This window comes from Anoplopoma fimbria, chromosome 19 (assembly GCF_027596085.1).
Source record: "Anoplopoma fimbria isolate UVic2021 breed Golden Eagle Sablefish chromosome 19, Afim_UVic_2022, whole genome shotgun sequence".
NCBI lineage: Eukaryota > Metazoa > Chordata > Actinopteri > Perciformes > Anoplopomatidae > Anoplopoma > Anoplopoma fimbria.
This window is the reverse complement of record NC_072467.1, coordinates 6,766,454-6,791,953: the sequence shown is the minus strand read 5'-3', so window position 1 is coordinate 6,791,953 and position 25,500 is coordinate 6,766,454. Positions and strand designations below refer to the sequence as shown.

At 39.5% G+C, this 25,500-nt stretch overlaps 1 protein-coding gene across 1 annotated transcript in view; it reads right to left on the bottom strand.

The window, feature by feature from the left end:
• Window positions 1-574: 574 nt before the first annotated feature.
• pdhx (pyruvate dehydrogenase complex component X) overlaps window positions 575-25,500 on the bottom strand; it is a 31,219-nt gene continuing 6,293 nt past the window's right edge. The window contains exons 2-11 of the mRNA XM_054620100.1: window positions 25,307-25,390; window positions 22,587-22,687; window positions 16,297-16,493; window positions 14,972-15,070; window positions 9,011-9,176; window positions 8,218-8,365; window positions 6,481-6,539; window positions 5,286-5,444; window positions 2,387-2,451; window positions 575-1,522 (exon numbers count right to left, since the gene is read on the bottom strand). Coding sequence (XP_054476075.1) covers window positions 1,267-1,522; window positions 2,387-2,451; window positions 5,286-5,444; window positions 6,481-6,539; window positions 8,218-8,365; window positions 9,011-9,176; window positions 14,972-15,070; window positions 16,297-16,493; window positions 22,587-22,687; window positions 25,307-25,390 — 1,334 coding nt within the window. The 3' untranslated portion in view covers window positions 575-1,266. The remainder of the gene's footprint in view (window positions 1,523-2,386; window positions 2,452-5,285; window positions 5,445-6,480; window positions 6,540-8,217; window positions 8,366-9,010; window positions 9,177-14,971; window positions 15,071-16,296; window positions 16,494-22,586; window positions 22,688-25,306; window positions 25,391-25,500) is intronic.

The following is a 25,500-nucleotide window of genomic DNA, read 5'->3' as shown; positions in this document are numbered from 1 at the left end:
TAGGCCTTTAATATTCTGATTAAAAAGTGGAAAACCCATCATGTATATCAGCAGCAATAAATGGCTCTTCATAAAGAAGAGCCTTTAATTCAGAAATGTTTTAAGAGCAAGGTCTGTGCCTTGTAAAACTGCTTAACTGCACCCATATACTCAGTGATTGTTGCTCTTGTAGCAGTGTGTCGTGTGTGAAATTCAAATTAAAACTGGAGACATTAGCAAGTCTGATTCGACAACTTTCCCCATTTCAGCAGCTTCTTCCTTCATCTCAAAAATAAATAATACCAAACCCTGCTTACATACATCTAAGGTAGGCTCTGCTCAACTGGTGCGGTTACATATGTAAACAGCTGTTCTGCCCATGCTTACAGCAAAGATAAACATCTGCCAGCAGAGACTGACTTGTATACTAAGCCCGGAAAATTATCCTAATTGGCTTCTATGAAATAATTGTGCAGTCTCTTTAGATCCTAATTAAATAGAAACAGACACACATATCATGGTTTCCCTGGTAGCTGTGTGCATGAAGGTGGGGAGAAACATGTTTTAATGATGATGACTGACATTTCAAGGTTGAAAAATGTGTTTTATTGGCATTTAAGGAAACCAAAACCTAAATGATTTTTTATTATTTTGTATACACATGGACTTGGGAGATTAGCTTTCAGGGATGTCACAGGATATGTTTAAATAAGTTAAAAAGTATAAACATGAACAGTTAAGTTCTTGAACTCTGTTTTAATTTGGAAACAACAGGAAATGGTTTATGTGGTTTACCCTTATTGGAAACTGCAGTGCCACTGATGTTCAGTGATAAATATATCTTTTTTACAGTACAAGTTGCACATGTATTAATAGTGACAGAGTAGATGCACTGGGACCGAAAATGTTAACTTAAAGTGGACTAATCACTTCATATATATATATATACACATTACACTGGTGTGATAGAACAACCACCCCTATAACATTATGTGGGATGCACCCCGCTATACAACTTCTGTCTTATATTTGGCACCACTGCTACAATCCTCTACCTCTCTAGCAGAAGCCCAGTTTAACTGCTCCATCACAAAACCTGGTGATTATCCATCAAAAGCAAGTTTATACAATGCACAAGCCTACTTTTGTAAGCCTTAATTGAAGCATGAACGGGAATTAGGTTTTTAAGAGCTCTCTGTTTGTGAAAACACGAGACAGGCTTCGTCATGTAGTTGTTTCTTGCTTTGTCCTTCCAGTCCCTTTCATACATCTATCTTACTTTGTTTTTTAGGCAAGGGCCATGCGTTGCGGTTTTTCTAGGTTGCCGCGGAATTTATCTAGAAACCGTGAGGCTAATTCGTCATCCACTAGTCGTCCGTCACTGGACAGTGTAACGGTCATCAGCTGCTGTGTGCGCAGGGTCTGGTTATCCTCGCACAGTCGCAGCTCGGATCTGGAGGTTCCGATGGCCAGGATACAAGCCTGAGGAGGGTTAATCACGGCGCTGAAGCCACTGATACCGAACATCCCCAGGTTAGATATACTGCCGAAGAGAGAAAAGGCGAAGGGAGGGAGGAAGGGACGGGACAAAAGAAGAGAGAGTACACATATTACATCATTTGTCAAGCTCAGCAAGGGAGGAAATGCATAAAAATCAACTAAGTAGCCATAATGGTCGCTCTAAAACCAGTTTCTTGATGCATGTATTGTGTAATCATGTAAATAAACATAATAGGCTGCAACATCCTATTTTACAACATAGAACACTGATCAGTAAAGATTATTACAGCAGCACCGGCCTTCAAGTATATTAGTAAATGCTGTATATGGTGAGCAAGACTGACTGCCTGAATGAGAATTGTAGCTCATGGGGATGGAAGAACAAATTGAGGAAAGACGTACACATATATCCTCAGGAGGATAAAGAGGGCTGCATCTGCACAGGAATTCATCGCTCTTGCCTGACACAGAAACCCCATTTAAGTCTAAATGACACCATTAATTCTAATGGGTTGAAAAGCCTCCCCCTTTCAATTCTCTGCGATTGATGACACAGTAACTGATGGTACTTGTCGCCCCAGACCACATTCAGATCAGGCCCGCATGAAATGTAGAATATGCATAATATATTGACTATCTGTGAAACTGGATCTAAGTCATAATGGGGGAAATGAAGGCTATCTTACCTCTGAGCTACAACGGAAATTGTGAGATAGAATTAAGTATAAGAGATAAAAGGGCCTCTGTTCCTACACATAAAAAGTCAGCTTATTGAATTGAGAGAAATTGACAGAGTTATACTAAAAATGTAAGTGAAAAGACTGGAAAATAACATTAAGTTTTATAATCTTATGACTTCCCATAAGCCTCTTCTTTATCTAAGAGATGCTGTGTGTCTTGTCTTTACCTGAATGAGCCTCCCTGGTACTCCTCTGGTAGAAGTTTCCCATCTCGAGCCTTCTGGGCAAGTGCCTATTGAAACATAACACACCAAGCGACAATTAAGCTTTGTGTCAGAGAGGAAAGGTATGCAGGATACATACAGTGATACAGCAGGGCACATTTGCTGTTTGACATGGAAGACAAAGCTTGTGTCCACATCATTAGATATCAAGAGGGCTCGTGATTTGTCCATGTGAATAAAGACATCAGCGCACACAGTATTGGCTAGATGCTAGAGGAAAAGTCAGGGGATCAGCAACCTCAGAGGGATTCATCCTCTAGATGCCATGAATATCTGTACAATATTTTGTGTCCGTCCATCAAGTGCATGTTGACATATTTAAAATATAAATCAAAACTTTGATCTGCTGGTGGCACTACAGGAAAAGTCAGTGGAGCACCAAATTCATCAGAATTCACCCTCTGGAGACGATGAATATCTCTACAGTAGTTCATGGCAATCAATCTGATAATTGTTGAGATATTTCAATATGGATCCAAGTGGTGAGCCAGCCAAGCAACAGATCATCAGAAAATGCAATCTCCTGAGCTTAAATCGCTATCATAGATTAAAAAAGTTATGAAGACCAAATGGACCTATTTTCCTAGAAAAGCTAGGCACCAAAAAAAGCAGCCTCCTAGGTGTAAGTCTGGTGATTTTAGACCAACCTGTTAACCCCAACCTCCTCACTACTGAGACTTTGACACTCTTTATTCTATGTCATCTCTCCTGGCTCATAATTAAGTGGATTACATACGAATTGGTTATGTGGGTTATATATGAATTATAGTGCATTACTTTTTGTAGATACAGTATGAGCAGCCTAGAAGGAGCGTGACAGAACAACACATATCCGTCAAAGTAAGTTGACGGTATTGTCTCTGTTGTAGATGTATGCATGTGATCCACGGGCTAGACCTTCACTAAGAAGAATCCTGTGATTCTCTGAACACAAGATTGTACCACTGATCAAGTATGAGCTTTTGAATCTGTTTAAAATACAGGCCACCTTACACTAAAGACCTCGCAGAAATAACAAGGCTACTGTTGAAAAGCTATCGTTGAACCTCTCTTTTAAGTCTTTATTCAACATGAACTTTATTCAAATGGAAATGTACTTAAAGGTTAATGTGGGGACACAACCAACACAGAAAGTCGCGAATGACTCACAAGATCCTAAGACACAGTGGGCTATGGTGGGCACATTTGAGATAAGAGCTCTTAGTGTAAAAACAGGCTGATGTTCCACTCCATCACATCAATAGCCAGCAGCGACCTTTCTATGCCTCATTCAAACCACATGTTGATTTTAATTTGATAGCAATAAGTACTGGAAAATGTAGAATTAACTCAAGGCAGCAGCATAACTAAACTGAATAGCAGTGGGTGGCGAAACTCATTTTGAAGGCTTAAGTGGACTGAAATGTCCGTCATGTTGCTGCCCATGCTTTATAGCAGCTGTTGTATGCGTTTTTGCACTAGGGATGCAACGTTCTCCTGCAGTGATTTGACCGCAAACAGACGTTACATTATTTGACTTTAAGTCATTAAAATAGTTCAATAAAGACAATAACATATTTTCCTCTCGGATTCATCAATGGTACGATCTAATATCACTGCTCTTTCAAACGCATGGCAGACACAGATGAAGAAATTAATACTTTCTATTCTCCAAGCTTCCAAATGACTCCTGCAGCCCAACTTGTACATTGCATATTGGGATCTAAAAGACAATTGGACAGCTTGATTAAAAACTTAATGCAAACCAAATACTGTTCTGGAAGAAAAAATGACACCTAGACTCACTAGAAAAAATACATAGAGAATGTTTTAAGCAACATATTTTCATACAATAACCTGATTCGTATAATTTGTCAATGGACTGTTGGAAAACAACAAAAGCTTTACAGTAACTAACAATTTGTGCATTGGGTAACATTTTACTTTTTTTTTTTTTATTTGCTGGAGAATAAATAATGTAATTTTAAGAACTGCAACACATCATTTCCATCAGCACTTAAGCACCATACTCACAGCTAGCTTTGTTTACACCAAGACAATACCCCGTAGCCTGACGCAATCGCATCTATTGCAAGATCATGGATTTATGCTATTACAGCATAGTCATAAATGCTGGAATCTTGGTATAAGTACTTCACTGAGACATAACAGGCCTAAATGTGGGCCCTGTATTTAGAAATATTACAACAGATCACTGATGGGGAGGGACATTATGTTCATTACCGTCATCTTGAGAATGCATCTATTTGATCTGTCTTTAATGAGGAAGAGATTGGGATGATTTTTTGTGTCTGTACATGAATATCAGATTTTTAGAGCACATTTATATGTTTGTGAATAAATGCCTGTCCCCAGCTGCTGACTGTGAGCAGGAGGAAGAGCTGACCATTGTTGCTTTGTACTCCATCTGTGGCCAGTGACAGCTGAGACCTGCAGCCCGACAACCTAAAAATCAAACTATCCCAAATCTAATCAGGTATCTACAGATCTTTCCAGTTGATCTGAGATTTTAACTCTACATGATCTGATGAATAAAAGATAACTGTGTATTCAATAAAGTTCAAGCCAGAAGGCGAGCACAACTCTACAGATGCCTACAGAGTTTGTAATCCCATACAATTGGGCAGCAGTCAAGTCTCGCCTCCCTTATCTATTTCCACGAACAAATCAACAACAAAACTCCATTTATTCACGAGAAAACATCACACTGAATGTCCCCTGCAGCTAGGAAGGTATAATCTACCGGCAGCAAAGGAAGTAAGAGAAAAATTGGGATATAACTTTCACACCAAGGTACCTCACAACATATGATAAAAAAAAGGATTTATAATGTATTTTTCACCTTAACATTAGCTGAGATCTCCTGGACTCCTTTGTCAGCAGCATCCTTGATGATGGGGGTAATGAGACCTTTGTCAGTCGCAACTGCGATTGAAATGTGGACTGAGTCGAGTGCACGGGGTTCATCGCCTGACCAGGTCACGTTCACTTCTGGCATCTCCTAGGATAGAAAGTCAGAGTTGAGCACAGGTTTTGACGGATAATAACAGTGAAAAATAACCAGACAAAAAGAGATAAAAGGCCTTCCTGCTTTGGTAACACTGTGCTACTGTGCTCCAATACAGTTAATGCATGTGGGGAAAAAAACCGAATAGGTCATTTTCTATGATATGCCTGGCATGCATATCAATCAATTAGGATGGAAAAAAAAAATAAACACTTTACTACAGTAAATCCAAGAACATCATTAATCAATTTGGTGGTGAATGTATAGACTTGCTGTCGGGCCAGCAAATCTGAATAATAATAATTTTATGTCTGAATAATCTTGATCTTAATGAATTGGCTGTGGTGGAGCCTACATAACAAAATATCTATGTTATACTCTTGTGGTATGAACACAGAAAAGTTGTATCAGCTTAAAAAAAAAAAACCACACATCCCAGTGCACATCAGTTTATTGAAAAGTAAAACATTTGCCTCAAATGCCACTTCCTGATGTACTAAGATCAACTCTGGGGGACAGAGTACAGTTTTGATGTTACACTGTTATGCAAGTGAGTCGCATGTCTCAGTTTAGTGCAGGAGCCAATCCAAATAACTATTTCGACATGTGGGACATAGTGCCCAGACTATGAGAAAGTCATGTGGTGCTTCACCATTTTGTACGAAAACACTACCTGGAAAATGTACCCAATTGTTTTCCCCACACACAGTCTGTGATTAAAAATGTAGTCTTGTCTTGTAATGACAAGGCTACCAGTTGATTCCCCATCGGACTAACCTAGCAACGAGGACAACAGAGGGACCTTGATGCAGTAATAATAAAAAATGTAGAGACCAAATGATGTAACCTTGGAAATCAATTTAAGCATGAACTTCAGATCATTGTGCGTCCAGTCTTTGTTAAGGGAAGAAAGACATAAAAAAAAAAAAAAAATACTTTTGGGCATATAAACTGAATAACCTTGTGCACTATAAATATACACATTTTTAGGAGATGACTATATATAGATTAACAGGTTAACAATACTTACTTTTAGTGTAACAGCAGCTGCTTTGATAATGAAATCATTAACTGACACTTTGATCTGTTCTGAAAAGACAAAGAAGAAACCGTTCGTGAGCCTGATTCAGGTAATAAATGAACATTATGTCATGTATTTTGTATAGGACCTGTGAAGTGTGACTCTGTTCGCTTGCATATAACAAATGAGTGTTACTACACATTTTCTCATGGGGAAGAAAATTCTCCTATATCTTGACCTTTTCTCCAGCTGATCAGAAACAATCCCTCTATACGACTCAGTCACAGGCATTTTCTCTGCTCCCCTCTCTATGTGGGACACCATCAGGCCAGGCGGGCTTGGCCTGGCATCACTGCCAACTTGTACTCGTGTCCATTAGTGCAGTACCAGAGGGTTATGAATGCTGCGAGCAGGATGATTAACGAGCAAACCGTGAAATCGCTCTGCTCCTGAACAATGAGGGTCCGCAAAAACAACCGCGGAGAGAATCCCTCAGTACACACACAACCTAGCTAATAGCTCTGGAATGGCAGACCCATTTCCTCCATCACAGAGACAGGACCCAGAGAGATTTACTGTTTGTTTGACAGCTAGGCCAAGTTGAGCTAAATAAAGCAAATTACGTGAAAGTTTAAAAATGGGACATTGACGGAGAACTCTTGCTATGTCAACAAAAATATCCCAAAGTAAGCATAGATTACATTTTAGGAGTCCATGAAAAGCAGCAATTGAGGATAAATATTTTCTTGGCTGAATGTAGCAAAATGCTGAAAAGTGACTGTTGAGACACATTAACAATGTTCCCTTTCTCTGGTTGTGGTGTAAACCTCCCTCCACCTTAAACACACACCTCCTGATGGCTGTTGCACAAGAAGCTGCGGTTAGCTCAGTGACAGTTGCTAGGGAAGTCTGTGAGGCTGAGAAAGTAGCTTGCCAAACCATGGTGAAGACACTGCTAGGTCCTGCCAGTATTACATTATTTCTCCAAATCCTCAAGCCCTTAACCCGTCCATACAGTACCTACCTCGCTGATACCGTATGGTTGGACTAAGCTGTTTTCCACCACCGTACATTTCACACATATCTTTTTCTCCAGAGTCTTTTAATGCTTTTCTTCATCTTGAATACTGCCATTGCATAACACAGGATGCCACAGACATACTAAAGAATCAATTGGAAACACTTTGATCCAAGAGAAATGAATATTCTGGTAGAGTACTTTACTCCTTTAAGAACAAATAAACAACTACATGAATGAAAACCGCTTCCCTTCTTATCAGATTTTGTCTCTGAACATGTTGCTGATATAATTTGCTTTATGAGCTGGTTTGAGCCATTTCTAGCGTGTCATGTCAGTCTTAAATTAAGATATGCTGTGTGAAGTTAGAGCAGATCTGATCAATGTCAAATATGGATGGTTCAAAGATCCAGTTTATATCCTCTTCATCACCAATACAACATGTGTATTCTCACCCTCACACACCATGCCGGGTTATTCTTAGGGGGGATGGACATATTGGTATGAACCAGAGTTTCATGACCTGAGACGACATGTACCAGAGATTCTTTCAATGCAAAAGACTGCCCTCTTTGTCAAGTGAGCAGTCATGTGAAAACCCTGAAATCCACATTTACATGGAAACGTTTCCTTCAAAATACTACGGTCAAACATTCATGACACTAACATCTGTATGTACAGAACAGTGCTAATGTGTACAACCATCCGTCAAAGTTGAGTGAGTTTACCTTTGGCCAAGTCTTTGCGGAGGAGCATGACGGCAGCCATGTCACAGTCAACTGAGGCATACGCATGGGGGATGGTGGTCTTCGACTGCGTCAGTCTTTGAGCAATCACCCGACGAATATTAGAGGCTGGGATCTCTGTGAAAGTGCCCTAAAGAGGATAAGTGGAGTGAAGGGGAGGGTTAATACTTGAACAGGGTGATGAAGGCATTTTGAGAGAGACAATAGGGAATGAAACGGGACAAGAGTGATTGTCAGACATATCTCAGCTGCCATCAATCACTCAAAAGATGGATGGGGTTCACAATGTAAAGATGCTATTGACAGGCTGGTTATAACGAGTTTATGACTGTTTAGGGGTGACTAAATTATCTTGTAATAACATGTGTGCATCTTGTTATTCATAGGACAGCTTACACACTCATAAAGACTAGAATTGAATATGGTGCAAAACAAGAATAAAAAAAGAATGGAATTTGGAAAATCTAAATGTTTGTTGGATGCATGTGGTGTTCCATAGGCACACCAAAATAATCCTTATGTCATACAGAACACAGGACTGAAAAACCCCGAACTATGTGCTCAGAGGCAAACAAATACATTCATTAACAAGGCAACAGGAGTTAAGATGCCAATTACAGTCATGGAATAATCAAGACGATCATTCATCAATCCCGTTACGGCTCTGAAACAAGCCAAACGTTGGAGGGCAAGTTTTTAAGTGTCTGATGACATCTTGTAGTTTCTTAGTATATAGAGATAGAGATTGAGATAAGATAGTGTGAGAAGTGCTCACCGGTGCTCCTGGTTTCCCTGGAACAGATTGAGGAGGTATGTTGGGTCTGCTTCCTGGGGGTGGAGGTGGAGCTGCCGGGGTTGGGACTGGACTGGGTGCAGCCGGGGCAGCCATGGCAGGGGTTGCTTTAGGGACAGGAGATGTCTTCAAGAGATTCAATGCATCTCTGTTAAAGTAAAAACAAACACGTGAATGCAAGCATTGTTTTGTACAGTAATTTGATTATTTTTATACAATGAAATGTTTACAATATTTTGGCATTACTATAATATTATAATGGCCGACCAGAAACCCAAACATAACTTCCAATTTTCTGAAGATACGTCTGCATCGGTGATGACCATAAAGGATAAGAATTCCTGTGTCTAGGATTCACTTATTATCAGCATTACTGTACATATAAGTAAGCTTGGTTATACTTTATACATTGTTTTATCCCATGATAACCCCATCGTTAGTAACCCTAACCCTATTTACAAACATTTACAAGGGAACAAATCCTTTCCATCCTCTTTGAAAATAGTTTGCACACTGCAATAATGCCTTTGTGTCAATCTTATTTGGGTCCATCCATCCATCCATCCATTTTCCGTAACCTGCTTATCCAGTTAAGGGTCGCAATGGAGCCGATCTCAGCTGTCAATGGGCGAAGGCAGGGTTCACCCTGGACAGGTGCCAGTCTTCACAGGGCTGACATATAGAGACAGACAACCACTCACGCTCACATTCACACCTACGGGCAATTTAGAGTCTTCAATGCACCTAAGCTGCATGTCTTTGGACTGTGGGAGGAAGCCGGAGAACCCGGAGAGAACCCACGCTGACACGGGGAGAACATGCAAACTCCACACAGAAGGTTGTCCAGCCCGGGAATTGAACCCAGGCCCCTCTTGCTGTGAGGCGACAGTGCTAACCACTTGTGAACTGGTTAATTTCCCACCCAGTATGCCCCTGTTAAACAAATTATTTATGCTATTTCAAGCCTTTGGCAAACTTTTCCTTGTCTTCCTGTTTTCCCTCATTTCTGCAATTTATTAATGATGGCCTAATTTCTACTGTGAAAAACTCAAATCAAACAAAAATATTTTCTGCATGAAAAGTGCTGTCATCTTTTTACTTTACTTTGACCATCTTAAATGAAATTGCAATTTTATGAAAAAAGAAAACACTGGCATATCTTATGACAGTACAACAATACATTAGTAATCCATATGTTCACACTCAGCAAGCTTATAAGTAGCACACTAGTTTTATCTGGTTTGTATTTGTGTCATGCTTGTTGAGAGAGGTAACTTTCGGTTATCCTCCAGTGGATGGGCGTCATGAGAATAATTGCTACTCACAAACAAACCCCCATCAGGATAAGGCTAGGCAGGATCGAGTGTCAGGTGCAGCAAGAGACAAGGTTTTTCAAAACCTTGGCTTCATTATCCTTGCCACTGCCATGATGAGCCATGGACGTCCCTACTTTTTCAAACAGCATCTTTTTTCTGAGGGACGGCAATAAAACAGCACCTACTGAATCATTTCTTGGTACATATATGTCTTATGCTGCCAAGTTAAAAAACCCATGTCACGTCTCAGATGAGGGTCCATTCCCTTCTTACAGATCATCTTAAAGCTATCTTAAATGATTCTTTCTACCTTAGGCCAATGTGATATAATTGATTTCATTCCGATTGCAATTTCTTTTCTTGTTTTTTTTAAGCTTGTTAGATATAATAGTGAACATTTCACTCTTCCACTGCTACATTTTCCACGTACAGTATATTTATAATATATCCATTCTCAGCAGTTATTTTATGTAATGGAGGAAGTGACAATTCGATTTGGGTCAGGATCCTGCAAACCGCTACACTGAATATTGATAAACAGGGAAAACAGAAAGGTAAAAAAGGAAGAAATCACAATGTACTGAAAGATCTGCCCTGGATTTCTTTCACCCATTAATTTTGGTCTTTACAACAAAAGAGGTGGGCGGGGCAGGTATCAGGTGCGCAAGCTTGAAGCTCTCTGGTTCCAGTTCAGTGCACTGGGGTCCACCTACCCACCCACATCCAGTCTTTTGTCTGGACCAGCTGACCTCAACATGCAGCCAGGAACAGCCTGGGCCCCAGAGCTATGTCCCTCTCTGAGCTGTATATTTGGATTTACTCTAGCACTCTAACTCCTCCCTCTCTCTCTAACTGATAGGAGTATTTGTTTGTGGAAGGACTGAGGCAACTTGGAAACCCCCCCATCTAAACTGAGAAACCACATTGAATATATTAATCATTAAAGCCCACCACAGCAAAAAAACAAAAGTGCAACATAGAGGTTATACAGGATTTAAACTTTGAATGTTTGTAAAAAAGAGAGCAAGAAAATTAACAAAAAACATCTGATACAAATGAGATTATCCAACATTATAAGTAAAAAAAAAAAAGGGACCGAAATGCTGATATGCCTTATGTATGCCATCATATTCTTAAGTGAGAAGAATTCAAGTCAACAGCAGCCTATAGTGGACCCTTGACTATGACGCCATAGATACCGTCTGTGTAGCTGGTTGGCATGTACTTTTCACACTGACCATTTACACCCCTACTGACAGCCAAGGCAAAAGATCCTCTGAAAGACTGCGAGAGTGTGAGTAGAATATTAAAAAGGTACTGAGGCAGCGCACACACACACAAAAGGCACCAAATCCACAAACATGAATAAACTTTGTCTTCTACTGCCACCTAGGACAGGCCATGATAGCAAAAAGGGTGGTGTAGTCATGGTAGCAGCTCCACTGGACTGGTGTGTGGTCTGCTTTTTCCAATCACGTTAACAAAATATAACTTATGAACAATCTCAAATAGAAATTCAGGATATTTAAACAACCCATTATGGCTGAAATGGAGTCCAGTGTAAAGAGGGCTATGCTGTATTTTTTTTAAAACATTAAGAGAAGATTTTGACTTTTGTAAAAAAAACAAAAAACATTTGCATAGCATTAGAATAAAAATAAAGAAAAATGGGTCCAAATCATCACTTTACCCTTGAGGAACTTGGTTAGTTCTGCAGTTAAATGTTGCAGCAAGATGACATTACAAAATATAGCAATTTGAATAATACGGCTGACTCTGACATGCCACTACAAAGCAGTTCCTCTTTTCTTTAAACCAGCAAAAGGCATGAGATATTACTGTTACATTGTGTTTAACCTTTAGCATAATGTATGTAGTTAATTTTTTTTATGTATTCTGATTAAGTTTTAACTTCAGCTAAAGCGCAGCTCTGGTGCTGTATATGCCAGTCAGAGATCAAGAAACCTCTCTTTGTTAATAAATACCTGTGTTGGTCAAGGTCAGACAAAACTGCTCTTCTGGGAAAGGCCTTATAGATATTTAACCGAGTGTTTCCATTCAAACTTAAACTTTTATGCCGTAGGAAGCACATAGTGAAATAAACAGAGAACATCACTTAAGAACATGTTTTTGTTAAAGACATTTGGCAAAGATAGCCATCAATTGCATATGTTATTACTGAATATTGACATTTATGTTACTTCAAACTAACAAAATCAACCAAAAAAGCTGCTTGTAGCCTGTCTACATTGTCTGCATTTAACTGGCTTCCTTGTTGAAGTTTCAAAATGTGTATCTTGCTTTAACAAATGTGGAATCAGGAGTTCTTTTTTTACATACACTTTTTACATAAATGGTAGGGTTTTGACTGCATTTACACATGGTACAGTCATTCTGTCTGTAGGACAATACAAACACTAGTGATGCAGCCTATGGTGAGTTAAAAATAATTGACACCTTTAACCATCACTGTGCTTGCCTGGCCTGTTGGATAACATCACTTTTTTGACAATAATGAACGCTAAGAGGAGAAAAAGGTGGTAATAGAAACGTGTTTCTCTGAACCCCAATCTGCATTTAAACCTTGTTGTGGATTATGTAACATGCTATGATCTCATCCCTGGGTTGCGTGACCTCTTTCTATTCATGCCCACTATAGAGGGGCCTCACTGGAGCAGAGGGTGGAATGGGAGGGGTACCATTCCCTGGTTTTAGTCTTATCTGATCCACCAAAGGACAAAGGAAGGGAAATGGGGTCTATTCTGCCCTCTCTTGAAGGAGCTAAGCCTATGTGAAACTATTCTCACCAAGGAGATTTGATTTCCAACAAGAACAGAACTGTTTAGTCCCACAACATAGAAGCTGGTCTATAGGTTCAGCTATTCTGGGACATCAAATTGAACACATCTAAATATCCGAAAGACATTGGCTAAAAGGATATGTTTAAAACACACAAATACAGAAAATGTTGGCATCAATTGGAGACTCAATATGTCCCAAATATTTAAAAAAATATTTCAAACTGTGCTCAATAGGCCACTTCCTAAAAACATCCTTTCATGCCAGCCATTTATGGCCATTAGCCAAGGTCTTGCTTGAACAAACTTGTCACTGGTTAACCTGCTGCTATGAAGACAAACTGGCCAATACATTTCCAATCTAATTGCATTTTAGAGCAAGCAACCATCTGAGAGAATGACACAACTCACTCTGATTTCTGCAGAGCTTTGGGAAAAAACTGCTCAGCAGATCACAGATTACTGATAATTTACTGTGACACTATGATTGGATCTTAGGGGAAATTTTTGGAATTGATTACCCTAGATATTACTAATGTGTTAGCAGGAATTTCCCAACTAATAAACATTTGTATTTGTCAGTGTCTATTTCTGAAGTTATGTTTTCGACTCCCTCAAATGCTCTTTCCAAAAGGAAAAGCCACATGAAATAATACACTTTTCATTAACAAACTAGGAAATGCCTTAAAAGTAAACTCTGTATACGTCTTTTTGTCTGTAGCTTGGCCAGCAACCTATTTGGAACAGCACTAATTCGGAAAGGTCTCTCACACATTGTTTTTTGTTAAACCTCTTGGCAGGCAGAGTCTTTCAACTTCATTCATTTCTGAAGACTTTCTGAGCTTATTAGATAGCCTAATTTCCAGTAAGTGATTTGGCAAAACGATTCAGCTTGAGTTCAACAAATGGTTTAAGGGGAGTTAACTGAGCCAGCGTGCCAAATCAAATAATTGGGAAATAATTAAAACTGAATTACTAGTTAAACAATTTAAACTTCAAAACCTAGAAATCATGTTGACACGCAGAACACCGAACATGACCGTGTTCATTAACCTGGACAATTAATAACAGCTCAATTCCACAAGAAAAAGCAGTGTTCCCTTCTTGCTATTGAAGAAAAAAAAAAAAAAAACACACTTGTTAAATGGGATTTATAAAATGGGTGTTTGTAAACATAAAAATCATAGTGTTATTCCTATAAATCCAGTTTAAAATATCGTGTTTTTTAATATATTTACAAAAAAATATATACATTAGGAGAAAAGGCTTTGCTGAATTTCTTTGAGTTGTGATTCTTTACTGTGTTAGGTATATGAAGCTTCATATCTCATATACTGTCACGCACCCAAGAAAACATATGGTCTGCGTTTCTATGGTCACCAGTGGGTCCTGGAGACTGAGTTGCTATGGCGACCGTAGTTGCTTAATGAGATTCCCCAGCAGGGTGTTAGGTGGGTAACGAGAGTATTCAATCAGGTCCCTATTGACAGCAGGTAACCATTAAAGCTGTGTGTGTGTGTTCACAGGTTTCTTTAGTGTGAATTCGCCACATAACAGGATTGAAGTACCCGATATCTTAACCCCCTAAGTCACATTTTCTAGTTTCTCCCACATTCTCATTGTCATTCACACTGCCTACCCTGTTGCTATAACCTACCTTGCTCTGACTGACATCTCTTTTCGGCAGAGATGCTTCGGTGTTAGGTTGGCCACAAGGGGACCCTTCCAATATGTGCCCTCTGACCTATTACAATGCTAAAAAAGCACCTACTGCTGACAAATCACTTCCTGTGTAAACAAATAATGCAAACCCATTCATCCATACTCACTCCTTGGTGATAAGTCCTCTTGGTCCAGTGGGTGTGGCCAATTTTGGGTCTACACCATGGGTGTCCAGGATATTTCTTGCAGCTGGACTCATACGTAACCTGGACGAGGAGGAAAGCGTATTAACAATATAGTTTCAAACCATGTACTTTGGCTTTTAAGGACCAAAATGAATCCAAATGGTTTTAATTAAAGACAATTTTCAAATCTTTAGATTAGGCAAAAAACAAAGTCCTGGTCCAGCAAAAGGTTATTTGAAGCATTTCAGTCTAGCATTAGGATATAACTCACGAAACATTTTAAAAGGACATGTTACTTAGCTCAAATACCATCTAGTGGACCCGACTCACTAATAGAGCCCATTCCTGTATCTATCGCCTTATAATCATGCTTGCTGTACAACACATCCACCTTTCATCTTTCACTCGTCAAGCTGATGCAGCCAGGGTGCAAATCTGAAAATGTGGACGGGCTGAGGGTTTAAAATGTTTGCATATCAAATAGGGCTTGTTTGTTCTGTGGCAGCTCTTATGCTTTCCACAGGAGTATTTATTGTGTCAACAGGGTTAAGTAGGATGTCACACATTTTGGAATGCGAACAGAGAAAGAACATCTTATTCAGTGTGTTAAATGGTGGTAACTAGGGTAAAACCTGAAATTAGCATGGCCGTGTACTGTAAAGTTTTAGTTCACACTTCACGTTTCTTTATCCAAGTTATCTGCACATTTTCATAGCTTTGAAGTCCTATCATAAAACTCAGTGCTACACATCCTGTGACATTGTGGTGATCAACCGGATTACTGGTTATCCATTATATTATCTACATAACAACTAAGACATCATCATATTTCATCAGAACAGAGTGTTGACTTCAGCTCATGTCATGTATTCAAACTAGCATGACCTGATGTCAATGCTAACATTACCCTAGTCAATAGCATTAGCTTATTTGCAAATCAGATGTTTTAACAACACTATTCAATTCAGTTTATTTTTTTGTATAGCCCAAAATCACAAATTACAAAGTTGCCTCAGAGGGCTTTATAATCTATGACAATGAGCTGACTCATACTGTGGGTACGTTAACAACAAGCATTACATATAAACAAAATCAAGCTTATACAGGGATAAAATGATACTGCATACAAACACTTTAGTGTGCAAAATTGTAGCCATGGCTGCCCAGAATATGTGAACCTCCATTATGGTCACATTAGGCAAGGGGGTGAGTGTACAGACCTGTATTCACTGTAGTGGTTTTATTAATTTGATTTCCCCACACAGTGTGTGATTTCAGCAGCTAAAAGGAAGGAAGGCGACACTTACGGTCCTGACATGGCTGGTTTTGGTGAAAGGGCTTGAAAAGTAGCAGCAGGGGGGGCAGGAGGGGCAGCGGCTGCATCTGAAGCAGGTGGAGCTGCAGCATCTGGAGGGGGGATATCAACTTGCTTCCAGTCCTGCCCTTCCTCCACCATGAGGGCAATGAGAGTGCCCAGGCGCACATTGCGACTTCCCTCCTCCATCTGTAAAGAGTGTGAGAGATTACAGTTAGAGGGGGGACACGAGCAACACTTGCCTCATTACTAAAATAATGGGGAAGGTCTCAGATATGTTGTAAAGCAACGAATATAAAAAATGATGGGAAAGTGATGCTGACGTTAATCAGTAAACCAATGGTCATTTAAAAAGGTAAACATTTCGACAGCCATTATTAGGGGACCTCTTGAAAAATCCCACTGCCGTCTCATTCGCATCAATTTCCATTGCTCCATTTTCTCCCCTGTTAACTTGACAAATCATACAACACCACGCTGTGCTGGAGCAGGTTCTTGGAGAGCAATGGATGCGTTTTCATGCTGTCAACTATTGATTCACTATCTTGTAACAGAGTAATCCACTGCAAGCCTCATGCTACTCTCCCCAAGCTGTGCAAGGTGTTGTTCCGCAGTCAATATTGATCAGTTTAAATGAAAGGCCAGGCACAATAGACAGGGTGCGGCTGCTACACTTCATCCCTTTTCAAAAGGTATCCACTTAGTGAGCTGCCTCTTGAAGGTGTAGCTCGATATCATGAGAGAAGAAGAGGAGGAAGAAGAAAGAACGGAGGGAAGTCAAAAATGGTAAAAAATAGACCCTGCAGGTGTATTTTTTTTAAAAACGCCACTGATCAGCAAAAAGATAATTACCCGCAAATGTCTAACAATTGACCAAATCAAAATAATAAGGTGATATCATAATAAATTGATGCAAATTGAAGCGCAATTAGTAAATCCAGTTATCAACATAGTCCACCCCGACCCCCTCCCTCTAGCAGGCTGACAAAATCAAAAGCGGCACTCCCATAATCATCCACCTAATTGGAAAGAAAAGCTAAATATATGAACACCTTAACTCGCTGGTAGAAGAGCTGCACTTCAATTCTTATTCTGGTCTTCTTTAGTTCAATGTAAACCTGCAGGTTGAGGCAGGAAGTTGTCACTGCAAAGCACTGTTGTATTTGGGTACTAAGATTTAACATTAACTTAGTTAATTTAATACATGATAAAAATAACTACCTTTGAAAGGCATCTGAGAATCATACTTTCTTGCCCCATTGGACTTTGCTGTTAAGTGGAGCGTTAGTATTTACTAAGCAATGGTGATGAGAACAAAGCAGTAATAGCCTACAATATACTGGCTGACACAACAAGACTAGACATGGCCCCAGGTTGTGACATGTATTAATGACAAAACTTTAAGATAAATTATGAACTTTAAACAATAGGTCTGATGTGTGAATAACACAGAACTGCTATGGGAGGTGATGAATGAGAGTAAGAGTAAAGCCTCTCAGGGAGATCTGGACTCCTGTGAATTTCAAGAGATCCCTCTCTTCAGTCCCAGAGGGATTTTTCCACTTTGTAGAAATGTGAGAGAGGCAATATATTTCCACACAATAGCCATGGTATCATGATACAAGTAAAAGTGTGATATGTTGTTACGACAGTCATCAATATATCTATGTCTAATGGAGAAGGGGAGAACATATCCCTAAAGACACAAAAAGCTGAATCCATAAAATACTACACACACACACACACACACACACACACACACACACACACACACACACACACGCACACACACACACACGCACACACACACACACACACACACACACACACACACACACACACACACACACAAGCCTGTGCCATCATTTAACAGCAACAAATTAGCTACATTTCTGAAAGAGAGCAGAAAAGTTCAAAAGTACGGAATAATGTTAAATTATCTTGCTACCAGTTTATGAACACAATGTGAAAAAATAACATATACAACTATACTGAATGTATTTGGACAACCCATCCAAATACAATTGTACCTATCCAAAATAGTATTTGTAAAATCTGTGAGGAAAGTGACAGGCAGAAAACGGTTCTCAAGAAGTGCAAAGATTGTGCCAATAATGCAAGTACATTTCTCACAAAAGTGGAAGTTTTGAAAACCATGACAACAAACAGTAAGAGCCACATTTTAATCACAAGCTGCATCAGTGGTGTGGGGCTCAACACTGCCATCAAATGGTTATAGAACACACTGAAACCTGTGGGAAGGATAATGAAGCTGGTTTCACTTTATCCTTAAAGAGCTGCTGTGGGAAAAGCTTGCAGTAAAATCTCATCTACGCTGTGAGCATGTCCAATTAAAACAATCGTTTAACCTTCACAGTGTTCAGCATTAAACTCCTCGAAAACAGTTTCAGGGATCACAGAGTGCAAGGCATGACACTAAACCACACACTTTGGTGTTTAATATGATGATTGATATTAAGCAGTCAGATTATGATCATGTCACAATGTAAAAGATTTGCAAAAAAAAAAAGTGCATTCTGTACAATAACCCTCACCCAACAAAAATATGTATATTTAAATGTATTTTTTTTTTTTTTTCAAGGATGGGTGACCCCTTGACCCCTGGGTAATGTGTGATATCTGATCTTCATGTGTGTCCGGTGATGGCCACAACAGCCCCCGCACACTGAACCACAGGACATGGTGGTAACTCTTTTCTTCCGTTTCATTTACTTCAGGTTCACTTTAATTCAGGTTTATTTTTAGCATTTAAACACACACACATACAAACTGATAAATAACTGATATATAACATACAGTTTTAATAGCAATTATTTTCCAGCAGCATCAGACCTGTTTAAAAGAGTGCTGATTGTCAACTGCAATGCACCATGCTCCTCCTGCAACCTGGGGAGGGGCAGTGTCTTCTAGTTAGATTTTTGTTATTATTTCTTTGTTCAAATAGTGTTTTTGATATTATTGTTTCATTATCCTTCCTTAGTTAGGAGGGCCACGCAGACATTCTTTGTTTATTGTAGCTTGTTTATGAGGTTAAGTCTTTTTTATCCCCCTGTGCGTCTGAATAGCCTGATCAATCACTATATATGTTATTATATCTTAGTTAAGATTGTTGGTTTGTGCCACTCAGTTATCTTCTGTAAGTGCTTCAGTTTAGTTTTGTCATGTGGACAGAAAAAAAATCATCTCTCTGGTCTACCCACTCGGTCTGAACAAAAATGGGCCTTATAATATGAAGAACAGTCAGTGTGCTAGACTCAGTCTTTAGCCTTTCCTATGGCAACATTCTAACTGTGAAAAGCCTCACCGATCTCAAATAGGGCTCTTAAGGGACCTCTCCAGAGCCCATCAGCTAAGCTAATGATATTACAAAGTCAGACTGGACCATTTATGAAGTTTAACCTACTTATCTCAAAACTGTTATCATACAGCCAGCCATACAAGTCCCCTGAGGTTATAAACAGCTTAGCTACAATAAGCTTGGCCTGGACAAGTATCAACATTCCTTTTCATTTCAATTAAGATTGTTGGCTGATGTAGCTGTAAAGCTTGTGATGTAGATCCCATAAAGAGTGATTATTCAAGGTTTGTTAGTTATTACAGGGGCATCAGATTGTTGTCAAACAGTGTACAGTGGTACAAATAGGGCTACAGATCAAATCCTTATTGCATAGTGTTTCAGTAGGATTATTTGTCAAAAGGAAGATGTATTTAACCCAAAAGTTAATATAAAGAGAAAAAGAGAGAGAGAGAGAGCTTCTGAAGTGAGACAAGGTCTGTCTCTGATCAATAGAGCATGACAGATATCGCACAAAGAGGATTACGACGATATCCTTCTTTTTAGCAATGCCATGTCTGCTAGTCCAATGTAATCTCACAGATAAAAAAAAAAAAAAAAAAAACACACAATTCAAGCTGCAACTCATGACTAAACAAGCAGCCTTTATCACAGGTCATTTCCATTATCTATTCCATATTTTCTAATGCTCTCCACTCTGTTTTCTCAATAATGTGTCACCTTAGTCCCAACCTCTTTTCATAATACCCTGCTGGCCTTTCTTGATGGAAAATATGAACTGTAAACTGATTTAATTCAGCCTACCTATTATTTATTTATCATTTTGAAATTCTGGCTCAGACAAAGACTTGACCTGAGAATGCTGCTGGATTAGAAAGTGATTTATACTAAGAATTGATTTAGAGGACACTATAGCTGCTACTGTTGGTGTTTAAATCCATCCCTCATATGACAGTGTGTGGAGATGAAGAGAGGTGGGGGAAGAAAATGATAAATGGGAAACTGAAAGGTGAGCCCTGCAGATGTGTTGGATATCTTCATCAATTTATCCATCAATCCTTTCTGCCATGTAATTCATAATATCAATCACCAATTCATCCACACTCAACTACCTTCCGATACATTTCTAGACCAGTATTCTCCATCTAAAGCTCAGAAGCAGTCATCTTTTTATACATCTGAACACAGAAAAGCTATGGGCATCTTCAGTATTTATCTGCAAAAACATGTCATTTTCCACAGGCTATGATTGATTGTACCCAGGGCTGATTTTCAGATTGAAGCCCTTGGGTCAGGGTAGAGCAACACAGTAAGAGTATGATGAGATACAGTAATCTGTGTTCTCGGTTGCTGGTGCTCCTACCCCCAACACCCACATCCCAATATAAGCAGAATATATCCCCTGTTCTCTCACCCCCGAGAGCCATGGCTAGAAATTGGTAGAGGGCCATAGCAGTACTTGACCCCCATAAATAACCCCTGTGGAGCACTGCAAGTTCCACGTCTACTGCAGCCTGTCGGGGCATTTGGCCACAGGCAGGTAATTATTGAAGCCTCTAAATTAGAAAGCGAGTGGGTGCTTGGCCAGCCCTAATTAGACTTTTAAGACCTAATACTCTCTGACCCAGACAAAGTGGAAGCCACATTGCCCGTGCCATATAAGGGTGCACAAATCTCTGATATATTGCCACTAGCTCCTGTTTTTAACTATACACATACTCTCTTATAGGGAGGGGGAGAAAGATAGCTAGGGGGCTTATCTAATACAGACCATCTTTCTCTGCCAGCATCTGCTCAAAAGCCCCTACCCCCAACTCTTGGGTGGTTGCTATGGAAACTACATCATCCCCGAGGTGGCAAAGACAAGGATGGAGTAAGGGAATGTGAACTAATGGAAGCAAGTGAAATGAAGTGAAAAGCAGGGGGGGGGTAAGAGACACAATCATATATTTTATAATTGACACTCATCCCTTTGGTAATTAATTGTTTAATTTGGCCATCTCTTTGTTGAACATTTAGAAAGGATTTTGTTTTATTCCTAAACAATGCATCTGTGTGACCATTTGTGATGTGAAATTGCTGGTGCAGACTGGCTCTGTATTTCTTTTTTGTTTAGACGCATCTAAACAAACAGACACATCAGCTAATTAAACCCTGCTCCACTCGAGCGACAGCAGAATGTGAGCATGTCCAACATTACACGGCTAGGGGAACATGTTGTGTTATTAGTTAAGGCACTCTCTCTCTCTCTCACATGGAGGAAGGGTTTGTGTTTTTTTGTCATAGCAACACCTCACCGCCATCCCAGAGTTTCTTTTAAAAGGGAAGCTAAAAAAAGTGAACTTAAATCTTGCTTAAATAGCGAATAAATCCTCCCCTTTATTCTCACTTCCCTTACTGTATGCAGATCTCTCAAAGATCAGTCAAACACCGAAAGAAGATAAAACATCTTCATCTTTCTGTTCAGGGGGAAGAACATGTGGTGGAGAGCTGATGAAAGTAAACTGATCTCTCCGTCTCTGGCAGTCTATTAAAAATTCCACAGACAACCAGCATCATGGGGGGTGGAGGGAGTGAAATATTTGTCACTAAAGACGCCTTGTCAAAGCTTTGCTGTCACTGTATAGGAAGAGCAGATTTAACAAGCGTAGCCAATTAGCAATTGGCAACGAGGGAACTCTGAAACATTCACACAAATGTTGACAGGATTATAGTCCATGTGAATATAAACTAATTTCAAAAACATAGACATAAGTACTGCAAACTGCTGACTTCACATAATTTGAAGGTACCATAGAAGAAAACTGAAGAGCACTCTTGTCGAAACGCAAAATTTTTAATCCTGGTCCTAACAGACACAGCATTTTAATATTCCCTCAACCCATCACTTTGACAGAAAGATATAATTGTATTCCTGTATCTAATCATCTCCTAGAAAGGTGTGTGTGTGTGTTTTGATGACTTACCAATATCTTTGCCATGATACCATCATCATTAGATTCCAAGGAAACAACAGCCTTGTCGGTCTCAATCTCACAGAGGACATCACCGGCTGCCACAGCATCGCCTGAAAAGGTAAAGAAACACATCCAAGAACATCGGTATCAAACAAAAAACAACAACATTTATTTGGCATTTTAACCACCTAATTCCCAAACCAATCTTGTCATTATGAAAGGTTTTTCTGACCTTATTTAAAGTGCAAATTAATCATTTTAGTTATGATTGCAAATGCATGAATCATGATCATCAGCAGAATGTTCATAACAACTGCTCTTTCAATGGGGCTTTGCACACAAGGAAAACAAATGTTGTTGCCATAAAAATGAAAGTATTCCATTGATGGGACAAAGAGGTTGTGCGAGAACATATCTACTCTGGCTTTGGACTGCATATCAATTGAAGGGCTTAATCAATGTTTCATGGGAAAGAATATGAGACACGGAAACACAGCGTGTCTGAAAGAAGGCAAGATCCTTGCCTATCCTTAGAATTCCAGTAGATTCCCACTGGTTCACACCATGAGAGAGTTGGAATACATTAGCATCTGCTTAGCAGTGAAAGAGGATGACAATTAGGAGGCATTGGTTCAATCCTTCCACCCTTATATATCCATCTTGTCCTACCTGTTTTGTGAAAGAACTCAAATTGGATTTACAATGGAATAATACTTGGACAAATGGACCTTATTGTCTCATTGGACAAAAAGGAGAGTAAAAGTAAAAAAACTACTGTTGTCAGTTGTACAGCTCAGTCTTACAGGAAATGGTGGTTAGAAATCAATAGATCAATGTTGAAGATGAGGAGGGTTTTGGTTATATTGTAGCCCCCAGAAATGTTTAGCCTTCAGCCATTGCAGGCAATGTATGTCATGTAGAGAGTAAAGAGTATGCACGGTATGATTGAATCGTCCTTGTGACATATGTCCATGTGTTTAGAAGCGAAGAGGAGGTAAGGTATACGAGATGAAGGTCAAGGGTTATCCAGATCTGGTAACTTTTCTATCTTCTGGCAAATAATAAATAAACTATAAAGGAGGTTGCATTATGGGTATGTAGCAAATAATAGAAAAGTCAAGGACAGTATCATAAAAAAGATAAAAAAAAAGGTTTCTTGTAAACCTTGAATTAATGCCCAAATAAAAGAGTGTAGGCTATGTTTAAGGTAGAGAGAGCTGTGGGAAGGAAAAAGGAGGAACAGGGCGTTTCAAGGGAAGACTAGGATGGGGATGGGTGAGGGGCAGGTTGAAAGAGCAAAGATGGAGTATTGACGTTGGAAACCCATGAGAGCAGGCAGTAGTGGAGTCAAAATTGGATTTGTATGAGCCTTTAACACTATATGACCCCATGGGGTTAGGTGTGATGTGCAACATTGAAGATTAAACAGGCGACCTCAGGCCTTTTCACCTCTGCTCTACCAGAGATGCGACGGGCATAACAACAAAAAATAAATTAAGAATACATAGGTATGCAGGCCAGGGCTACATACATTACCTGCATATATAAATCTACAAGATGCTAAAATTGTTTCGATGTTTTGAAGAAAACTCACAATGGGCAACTTTGTGGAAGCCAGCTGCTTTTACCACTCCAGTGAGCTGGTATTATCCGTTTTTTATGTTTATCGTATTTTTTTAAATTGGTCCAGTATTAAACGAGAACAATGTAACCGCTGAAAAGGCTGCAATGTCCTCTCTTGGCAGCTCCCCACAGTCAATTTCAGTCCACTTAAAGTGCTTTTTTTGCCATTGACTCAGATTGTCATTACATTAAGTGTGTGACAACAATAACGTTGGGACCCTACAGAGAAACAAAATGCTTTTCTTTCCCTTTCACTTGATCCGGTCTGTTTTTTATTGTGTCATGTGACTTGTTACCAGAATACAACAGTGGACACATGAGTGGGAGCTGGAGAGGGGATTGCCGGTGTGGTGTTGTCAGTTTATCGTTTAAAAAAAACAAAAAACGTAGACTAGTGTTGTCGAAAAGATTTTTATGGTCATGGCTGAATATTTAGATGATTTCGTCAATGTTGTGAATGTGTTGCAAGAGCTTTAAAATAGGTGTTCTCCGCTACAAAAACCCCTCTTTAAACAAAAACCCATTGTAGAAAAATGTATCACATTACATTAATAAGTTGCTATTCAAGGCTCTCTTAAAACCTTGATGAATTTTTGGAGTAGGAAAGTAGCATTCCAGATATGTTTTTCTTGTCACTGAGAATATATCTTTCCCTTTCTCACATACACACACATGTACATATCTCACCCCGAGTCACAGAAGCACATGGCAACACAACCGAGCAGCCAATCAGAATTCAGTATGCTGCCTCCTGATAAAAGAGAGTGTGGCTGAGGCGCCTGGCTGAGTTGCTAAGCAGTGATGAATAGTGACTGCCTTGTTTCCTTGAGCCAATTAGCCACCAAAGGCCCTTAGGTGCTTCAAGTGCTCAGTCCTCTGCCTTACAGAGCAATGTGATGTCATCGAGTGAACGATTAGTGCTACTGAAATATTTTTCATCTGATGAGCACCAATGCAGAGGGTGTTACTGTGAGAATGACGTACATGTAAATTAATCTGCTAAATCTACTAACCTGCTTAACAGAAGATGAGGCAGGTTTGTTAGAAAGTCAAGCAAAAACATGTGGTAATGAGAGATGGAAAATTAAGTATTGTGTTTCTTTTACCTTCCTTCTTCAGCCATTTAACTATGCTTCCCTCCTCCATGGTGGGTGAGAGTGCAGGCATTTGCACTTTGACTGGGCTGACACCTACAGGATAGAAAGAGAATATTACAATTTACATCAGGGGTCATCAGGCAGCCAAACTAGAGTAGAAATATTTCCATAAAAATCATATTCAGAGCTTTCCTTCAGCCACA